This window comes from Astatotilapia calliptera, chromosome 7, assembly GCF_900246225.1.
Source record: "Astatotilapia calliptera chromosome 7, fAstCal1.2, whole genome shotgun sequence".
Classification (NCBI taxonomy): domain Eukaryota; kingdom Metazoa; phylum Chordata; class Actinopteri; order Cichliformes; family Cichlidae; genus Astatotilapia; species Astatotilapia calliptera.
In genome coordinates, this window is record NC_039308.1 from 1,513,540 (window position 1) to 1,522,996 (window position 9,457).

Here is a 9,457-nt window from a genome sequence, read left to right on the forward strand (position 1 = left end):
TGCTTCTTAACGAGCATCAGCGGATAAAGCCGCGATGAAAACGTCGACCAGTCGGCCCTGATTGTTCAGATCTGAGGTCCTCAAATAACACAGCTGTATAATTATCATTTTACATCCTCTCAGGATCTTCACCCAAGACCAACAGCGCCCCCAGCAGCTGATGCAACATCATTGCAGTGGAAAAAACACAGTTTTCACACGCAGGTCCACCTGAGGGGAGGCGCTCAAGTTTGAAACAAAGAGTTGTGCATTTATCTGGTTTTATTGAAGCTTCGACAGGTGTGGACCTGTCTGAGGATGAACTTCAGCTGGGCTGTACTTTCATGTAACATCATTCGTACCACAACCTGGTGCAGCGAGCCAGTGCAACCTTTATTAAACAGGTTATTAAGAACACCCTTTTTCTGGGATCAAATCTGTTGAGGAAACTGAAGTAGAAGATGGAAAGATTGCAACAGTTTGCTGGTGACATGTCACCCCCTGGTGGCCAGAGTTGTAGTTACAGTTTGAGGGTAATTTTGAGAAGTTTCTGGAGCATTTTCAGTGATTTTAGCTGCCGGTGGAGGTTTTTCAGCACAATTACTTTTATTATTATTACGCAGTAAAAAAGAAAAAGCTGTTGTCTCATTAGTACCTGACAGCAGCTGGATCAGTGCCCAGTATAAGGGAGAGATATTTAGTACAGGAGTCGGGCTCAGATGTCGCTATTGGTCGAATCGATCCTACGAGCAGACTTTAGAGCCTCGCTGTTGTCCAGCACTTCCTGTCTGTAACGGCGGCTCTCAGCTGTAGCTTTGCAGTCGTAAATGAAACGATTCATCTGCTCCGTGCTTCACTAGCAGCTTTGCATGATATGCAGTTCAAAATAATCACTTAGCTCACACTGAGCCTCTGCGCGGTCTTTGAGAAACTCCTGTGAAGGTGAAGATTTTCCCAAACCAGGAAATTTAGTCTTGCAACTCTGAAAGTAAACCTTCATCTCTGCGTTTGGACATCATGTGGGCCGCGTTCTTGTTTGTTTCTGACGGACTGATTGGTTGGGATGATATCGACACCCGCAGTGTGCTCTCGGCAGCACTTGAGAGAATATTGACGACTGAGATGTTTATCAACATGAACTTGGAAAAAAAAAATGCCTGCTATTAAAAAATACTCCTGTACATGGGAGATCTTTCAGTTCTGGCTGCTCCACCGTTCTCTGTGACATCACAAAGTTCCAGGAATAGAAAAGCCTGATAAAATGAGTGAGTGCAGCCTGACCCACACTCACAGGGATGACTGTACATACACTGAGCTCATTATTACAAACTTTGATCAAGTTAATATGAAGGAACGGGAGATTTATGACAGGAAACAAGAACAAAACGAGGAAAACAGGTCCACTTTTAATCTAATTTTATTACCTGGTTATTTAGTAATATAGATTTTTACACCTTACTCATTAAAAATAACGACCCCCTCAGATAAATCTCGATAAGTGCATTTAGAAAAGGACAGGCGCCAAAAAACAACCATTACAAGAGAAGCTGGAAACATCTGTGCGTCTCTCTTCTTGTATATAAAAGGAGGTAAAGCCACAGATTCTGATTCTCCACAGAACGACCCAGTCTGCACGATGACATGGAAGTAGGACAGTCTCTGTTTGCCCCACCCACTTCCGCCTGCAGCATCTTGCTTCGCCTTTAGCAGACGACAGCGAGGAAACGCTGCCGCTCAGGGAGAGTCCCTCCAGCAGGGAATGATGAGAAAGTGAACACACACACACACGTGCTGTTTGACTTCAGCCTCTGACTCTTTATGGCTCAGAGTTCCCCGTGAGGAGCCTCCAAAACAAAAATCCCCAAATCCCCCCGACACGGTCCGGCGAGCCAACACGAGGCTCCGCCTTTAGGCGAGCGTTCAGCAGTCCTCTGAGTGTAATTTTCAGGCACTATGGACACACACACACACACACACACACACACACACACACACACACACACACACACACACACACACACGGTCCAAGCAGTCAGTCGTCCGGCTCGGTGACACACTGCTCCACGATCTCTCTCAGGTTGGGGTTCTCCATGGCGGCCGCCACTCGCTCCTTATCGTTGATCTGTTTGTTAACTGAGACAAAAACAGAGACGACACAAACGTTCTGACAACTGGACCACACCGGAAACCCGCACACGTGCCGCCCCCTCCTGTAATGTTTGAGCTGGAATAACCTCAGAGAGCGCTGCTTAGCTCCAACATATCATCTCGGTGAGGGGTGTTCCTCAGGGCTCCATTCTAGGACCTCTGCTGTTGCTCCCAGATCGGGTTTATCTGAGTCTTTGTAAAGATTTCACCACATTTCTGAGTAACTCAGAGCTGGATCAGGTATCAGCGTCAGTGGGATCAGTGCTGTGGTTTCAGATTCAGGGTTTTAATGGTTAATGACACCATGTGCTCTGAACCACTTGCTCATGTCTGTGCTGTAATGTTCATGCAGCATTTTAGCCTCTTGTCTCTGCACTTTATTGCTCTGTGGGGATTTTTAGCTCTTCACTCTCACCTGTTGCTGTATTTTGTCAGTTTGCTCCATTTTTTAAAAGTCGTTCATGTAACTTGTCAGTACAGATAATCTCTTGATATTATTTTTTTATCTTGCACCGTCTACATGCTAATGCCTTTACACGTTGAGCACTTTAATCCCATAGTTCTTAAGTTTTGTGTAAATTAAACCTAAAGACGGTCAAAATAATAGTAACCATAGGAACCTGTGCAGAGCCGGGGTAGCATGTGACTAAAACAGTAGGACAGGGTTAGGAGCAAAGTCAGACGTGTAAAGTAAATACCATGAACGTCTTGGCTTCTAACAGCAGATTCAGGTAAAAGACAATCTGTAGTTTCTAAAAGCTCAGATCCTTCTGAACCCCTGCTGTCTTTGCTGAATACGTCTAGTTCCACACAATCCATGAAAATGCCTTTCAAAAATAAATGAGGCAGACTTACTATCTTCTTCAGTAGAGTGTGTTCCTTCCGAAATGTAAATTTCCAACTGAGAAGGCAAAGAAAAAGAAGCGTTGTTAACGGGCTGCTTGTTTCAGAATCATTTATCCAGCTTTTATTCAGTTAACAGAGGATTTGAAAGCCCGGCTCTACATAAAAGCGAGAAACACAGAGGAAGGTGGTTTAGGATTAGAAACTCGGAGAGCAGAAATAAAGCAGGATTTCTGCGGCTCAGAGAACAACAGATGCCATTCATCGTTTAAAACTCAACTTTGAAACGTGAACGCTGCTCAGAGTGTGATAAAACTGAAATCTGACGGTGCACAGCGTGAACTCTCGATGACTGAGACCGCTCTCAGATGACTGGTTTCAGTGATAGTACTTGGTCCCCAATGGGCAGAGAAACGCTATCATGTGGCAGGAAGACAACGCTGGAAACTAACAGAGCTTTGTCCAAGAGAACATCTGGGGCCGGTGTCCTGCAGGTTTTAGATCTCACCCTGGGTCAACACACCTGAATCACATGACTTCATTACCAGGCCTCTGGAGAACTTCAGGACATGTTGAGGAGGTCATTTAGCCATTTAAATCAGCTGTGATGGATCAAGGACACATCTAAAAACTCTTTTAGCCTCTATAGGGCACTGCTAGCCTCTGTCGGGCACTGCTAGCCTCTGTCGGGCACTGCTAGCCTCTGTTAGCCTCTGTCGGGCACTGCTAGCCTCTGTTAGCCACTGTCGGGCACCGTCGGGCACTGCTAGCCTCTGTTAGCCACTGTCGGGCACTGCTAGCCTCTGTTAGCCACTGTCGGGCACCGTCAGCCACTGTCGAGCACTGCTAGCCTCTGTCGGGCACTGTTAGCCTCTGTCGGGCACTGTTAGCCTCTGTCGGGCACTGCTAGCCTCTGTTAGCCACTGTCGGGCACCGTCGGGCACTGCTAGCCTCTGTTAGCCACTGTCGGGCACTGCTAGCCTCTGTTAGCCACTGTCGGGCACCGCTAGCCACTGTTGAGCACTGCTAGCCACTGTTAGCCTCTGTCGGGCATCGTCAGTCTCTGTTAGGCAACATTAGTGAAACTTTTTTTGAAGTGGATGCAACTTTCTCGGACTCGAACACTAAGTAAATGAACTCTCACATGATGTGAGAATAAAATCAAACTGTTAATGAGAAGAACAGACATGAAAAGTGTTAGCTTATAACCAGCTGTTGTTGTTGTTGTTTAACCAGTGCTCGTCAGGCTTGTCTAATCTGCTGGTAAAAAGTAATTAGGACAACATCAGGAATAAATGAGCATGTTTATGCACTTTTCATGTGTTACCTATTAATTATACGTTTAACAGAAGGTGAGTTTATTTTTCATGAGAATCAGGAAGAGAGGATTAAATACCAATAATACAAATATGAGTTTTTGTAGAAAATAACCTGAAATAATCACTCACTGTATTTTTAATGTTCCTGTGTGGTTTGGATTAACTGCTATGCAAACAGTCAGTGAGAGCTTCCTGCAGAAATCAGGCTCCATTAAACAAACTTTTCATTACCCTGATAACTTTTTCTGCCAGTGTGAAGCTGCTTTGTCCAGCACTGCTGATTAAAATCACTCCTCTAATTAAGAGGCTACTCGACTCGTTTGTAAAGCAGCTTTAATGATGAAGCTTGCAGCTCTCCACCTGCCTGCACCCTCTCCGGTCTGTCTGATAGCAGTCCAAGAACTCCTCGATCTCTGATGCTGAAACCTCTCCAACGAGCTCATGAATAAACCGCTAACGGGCTGCCAAGGCCAGCGGAGGGTTCGTCGACAGCGGTATTCCTGCCTCCGTTTCTCCGAGTGCCGCTCATTGATGTGTTAATGACAGAACAGCTGTGTCTGTCCAGGAAGCTTCGACTCCTCCGCTTTCTTTTGTTCTCTGTTCGATTTGTTTTGTCACGTCTGAGTTTGGAAGGCAGTTCAAACGTCTACGCACACAAAAACAGCACCGGGTGAAACTTCTATAATTATATTGCTAGTTGCTCTATACAGAAAATGGCTGAAAGCAAAGGTGTCATTTGGCAGAGGTCAGCTGACCACTTTGTTGTGGCATCACTGAGAAGCGGGTGCGCATTTTAACCTAGACCACGACGAGCTCCGCCTAAACCCTGACCAAAAGTAGAAAGTGGGCGGGGGAAAAGGTGATGCCAATTTCTAAACACAAAGGTTCAAATCCGGGGTGAAAATGTGTCATCTGTGGTTTGGGTGCAGCGGCTTATGTCACGCTGAAACTCACCTTGTGTTTAAACGGCAAACATCGCTGGAGCTTGACTTGTAAGCACAGGCCTGCAGACACAGAAGAAGCCCATCAGACACTGACGAAGAGCAACGTTAGCAGCAGATTAGACGAGTGTGTGTCAGAGTTTACTGATGAGGAAAACAGCAAACAGGAACATCAAACATGAGAAGAAGCACGTGCCATAAAAACTAAGGCACTGTGTGTGTGTGAGCATGCATGTATGAATGAATGTGTCTGTGTGTGTCTCTGTATACATGACTTCCTGCCACACAATATATGCTTACAACTGTTTAACCACATTTCCTGGTTATCCAAAGGTCATCTCCCCACACCTGTATACAGCTTAACTTTAATGGTTCACCATATACAAGCATAGGGGAGCCCCTAAATGGCCGGGGCTGAACATCCTTCACAAGATAAGGAAATCTGTAGTTGTGCCTGTAGTTAAACATTACGGCCCCCCCACCATTCAACAGGCCGGGGAGGAGAACAAAAGAATATCTAAACATGCCGTTTAAGAAAAGGTTTACAAACTGAAGCACAACAGTGACAACATTTAACAACAATAAACACATCGTGAGAGCAGCCTCCCATTCAAAAAGAACCAACTTCTGCCATTAGCTGCTAAATTAATCATAGTCCCACAGTGATGTCTTCAGGTGCCACAGCATATATCAGGTTTTATATAGTCTGTCTTGAAGTAGATTCACTCTGTCGCTCCGACAGTTTGATAGAAATAGGAAAAGGAGCGGGCCGATAAAACATCCTGGACCCCCCACAGCTGTGTTAAAAGGCTCTCCATGATGCAGCAGCGCTGTCTGGTTAAAACTTTATTTGCTTTCTCACACACACACACACACACACACACACACACCTTCCAGAGATCGCTTTGAGCTAAAAGCGAGGCGCTGGTTATTTCCTGCTGCTCATCACATTAAGAGCGTCCTCGGGCGGACTCTGTCACTGCAGCGCCGCCGCTGTGAGGACGTCCAGAATAATAAGTACGAGCTCTGTGGCTGCCAGCACGGCGGCCTTACAGAGGTGATGGAGAGACTGGACTGTGATTAAAAGGGAAACAAACTTCTAATTAAAATAAATCAGGTGGTTACGACCCCGTTGCACAAGAATTCAGTGATGTGCAGCTCTCATAAATATTCATGTTTTATTCCCAACAGAAGAGAGAAAAGACATCAAATGTTTAAACTGAGACTTTTACTGTTCTCCATGGAAGAGAGGAACATTTTGTAAGAAGGAGAAGCAGCGGGGCAGCTCGCTCTCTGAGCACGAGGCTGTTTTCTACATGTTCATTTCTTTTCTTTGCTCTTATTAAATCTACTTTAACAAGTTTGCAGATAAGTGTGACAGAGGTTTACTCTGATTACACAAACTGTATGCAGGACTAAGTAGTATTATATAATATTATACTGCAGTGTATTTCTGACTAACCTGACCACACTTACATACTTTGAAATCTGTAGACAGTACTTTCTAAATGCTGACAACACACCTGTAAGAATCATGGAAACTAACCTGACCCTGCTCTACCTGAAGCCCTGACACAGTGTATCCAGCTACGCGTCCACAGACAGAATGACACCAAACACAGAGCGGGTCACCTCGGCCGAGGTAATCGGGTCACTGGCAGCAGGTCAGTAACATGTCTGGGAATAAAAAGAGTGTGAGAAGGAAAGACGAGCAGAGGTTCACAATCTGCACAAAACTACGTCGAGCAGCTGCTCTCTTTGGCTCAGACATTTATGCACTGATGTAAAAGACGAGCGGACGCAGTGAGAAACACGTTCCTGCCATCAGATTCAAAATGAGCTCATTGTTTTATCATAGTGGTTCATTTTCTCAGTTTAAACACTGGACACATGTCTCTGTGCTCCAGGAGATAAAACAGGAGTTTATGAGGTTTGCAGTGTTACTTACACTGCACACAGCATCCCAACTAACAGCTTCTCGGGTGGATCACAGACTCTTGTGTGACTGGTGGTTGTTTGAACTTTTTAGTTCCTGATTGTTTTTAGCTCGATTTCATTTTTGAGTGTTCAGTCTTGTCTTTAGGCTCATGTTGATCTTTCACTCTGGTTTCTTTTTGTTGAAGCTAAGATTCGTTTTTCAAATGCGGTTCCTCCTGTAAACGTCTCCTGCAAAGATTTTCCATAAACCTTAGAAATAGATTATCTGGAATATTTTGAGTTGTCCTCCTAACAGGAGCTGAAATAACAGACTGGTTCAATCATCGACTCACCGATCAGCGTAGCCAGGGAGCAGTGGGGGACGGTGGGGGAGAACCTGATGATGATGAGGTACTCGTCTTCTCCGAGCTCCTGCACCTCCACGCACTTCTCCGTCACCACCTCCAGCTCCTCCAGGGTGTTGGGCTTCTCTGGGTCACGGATCGATTTGATCACATCTGATGGAGGGCAGAAAAAGAAAACGTGAGTCACATGACGGCGAGATTAAAGTGAGAAAACAGGCAAAGCCTCGTGTTTGAGGATCCGCTGAAACAAACTGAGAACGATACGAAGAGTCCAAGAAATTCTGAGTTTTTCCTGCTGCAGAGCAGACCTGTAGGAAGGTGACTGTGAAGGAAGTGAGTCTCAAGGCTGTCAGGCTCAGATATATACATACACCCCCACGAATGTCAGGTTAAATGCCTCTTAGCAAGATGCACCTCAACCACATGCTTTTGTATCCATCAACCAGCTTCTGGCACGTCTGGCTGATATTTGACTGCTCTCCTTTGCTGAATCAGTCGAGTTCATTTAAACTGGTCCACAAATTTTCAGGGGTTTGAAACGCTCAATGCTAAGCCCAGTGTTAGCCTGCTTTATCCAAAACCAGTTCTGCTGTGTGTTTGGGATCGTTGTCCTGTTGGAACTCCTGACTGTGTCCCCGTTTCACTCGGCTAGCTGCTCATTTGAGCTGAGGGGGACAGTCTGGGTGTCTCCCAGACCTCAGTGGGGACAGATCTGAGTAACTTGTACTTGTGTGATCTTGGATCCTTGCTCAGAAACGGCTCAGAGAGACTTTCCCAACTTGTGTAAATCTGCAGTTCTGCTTTTCAGATCTTCACTGAGATGGCTGGACTTTCCCATTGTTCCCAGTATTGGTCAATCCAGTGAATGCTGTCAAACAAATCCTTTTTATGCTGCAGAGAGAATCTGTCAGTCGTAATTAACCATGATCACTAATGAGAAGCTAACAGGCCTCGGCCAAGTTTAAAGACATTGTAGAACCTCCAACATCATTTATCACAAGCTTTCAGCATGTGCACGTAAACATCAAAATCAATTCAGACTTGAGCACCCAGATCCTGTTTTTAAGTTTTTTAAAACTGTCCATGCTGGAAGAAGAACCGTTCAAAGAAATCATTAAAAGCCCAAAATGACTGTGAGGTTCAAGCCTGTGACGAGTGGATGGAAACTTCATGTAGTTTTACTGAGGAGGACAGTTAAAAATAGGTCAAATGTTGAGCGTAAGTTTTAATTCTCTAACCTTTTCCACATGTTTAACCAGACAAATCTTTTCTTTCGTCGCACCAAACTCCAGTTCAATAATCTCACATTTAACTTAATCTTCAACAGTTTACGTTTTTACTACTAATCTATAACACCTGCTAAAGCTCATTACACGGTCGACACTTCGGCGCGTGATTTAATCATCTGCGAGCAAAGCTGACAGAAAACTCTTACTCAGATAGTTTTTCTTACAGTGTGGCGGTAGTCATCACTGACTGCATGTGTTTAACATTATTTACAGTCGTTGGTATTTATTGTCAGTATCCTGGCCGTGGGTTTACAGACTTACAGTACGTAGACAGGTTAGCTGACAGTGCAGTAGAGCCTTGTTTATGAGACCAGAGCCTCCATTAGCCTCCATTACCGGCTGAACGTACCGTACACTTCTAACGCTTTCTCCTCCATCTTTTTGGCCCTCGGGGCATTCCAGTTGTCCGTCAGTCCGGAGAACTGTAAAACCTTCGTGACAGTTAACGACACGAGGCTCAACACTGCTTCCATGTTTTAGAAAACGCCATAATAAACGAGACCTTTCGCGGTGACTTTGGCAGGAAAGCTAATGACAGCCGTTAGCGTACAGCAGCGCGCCTTCAGCAGATCTCTATCTGCGACAATGGAACCAAGCAGCTACAGTTAGCATGAGCGCTAACTGCTAAACTGTATACAGATCGGCGGTGTTAGTCT

At 45.2% G+C, this 9,457-nt stretch overlaps 1 protein-coding gene across 3 annotated transcripts; it reads right to left on the bottom strand.

The window, feature by feature from the left end:
* Positions 1-1,378: 1,378 nt before the first annotated feature.
* Positions 1,379-9,440, bottom strand: ciao2a (cytosolic iron-sulfur assembly component 2A). 3 transcript variants are annotated; one of them, XR_003272756.1, is made up of 6 exons: positions 9,151-9,428; positions 7,501-7,665; positions 5,244-5,293; positions 2,983-3,028; positions 2,214-2,391; positions 2,050-2,112 (listed from the first exon to the last, which is right to left on the bottom strand). XR_003272756.1 is itself a non-coding variant. In XM_026172416.1 (5 exons), the coding sequence occupies exons 1-5, from the start codon at positions 9,272-9,274 to the stop codon at positions 2,012-2,014; spliced, it is 486 nt and encodes a 161-aa protein (XP_026028201.1). In that variant the 5' UTR covers positions 9,275-9,419; the 3' UTR covers positions 1,379-2,011. The 3 variants fall into 3 exon arrangements, 2 of the variants coding, with proteins under 2 accessions (XP_026028201.1, XP_026028200.1); XM_026172416.1 differs by lacking the exon at positions 2,214-2,391 and having other exon boundaries at positions 1,379-2,112; positions 9,151-9,419; XM_026172415.1 differs by lacking the exons at positions 2,050-2,112; positions 2,214-2,391; positions 2,983-3,028 and adding an exon at positions 3,856-4,935 and having other exon boundaries at positions 9,151-9,440.
* Between the last annotated feature and the right edge of the window lie 17 nt (positions 9,441-9,457).

Excerpts from the sequence above, each read along its gene's own strand:
- ciao2a (XM_026172415.1), bottom strand. The coding sequence starts at position 9,274 with ATGGAAGCAGTGTTGAGCCTCGTGTCGTTAACTGTCACGAAGGTTTTA. Across the intron at positions 5,294-7,500 it reads CTCCCTGGCTACGCTGATCG|GCCTGTGCTTACAAGTCAAG; the intron begins GTGAGTCGATGA and ends CTGTGTCTGCAG. Across the intron at positions 4,936-5,243 it reads GTTTGCCGTTTAAACACAAG|ACGTTTGAACTGCCTTCCAA; the intron begins GTGAGTTTCAGC and ends TTGTGTGCGTAG.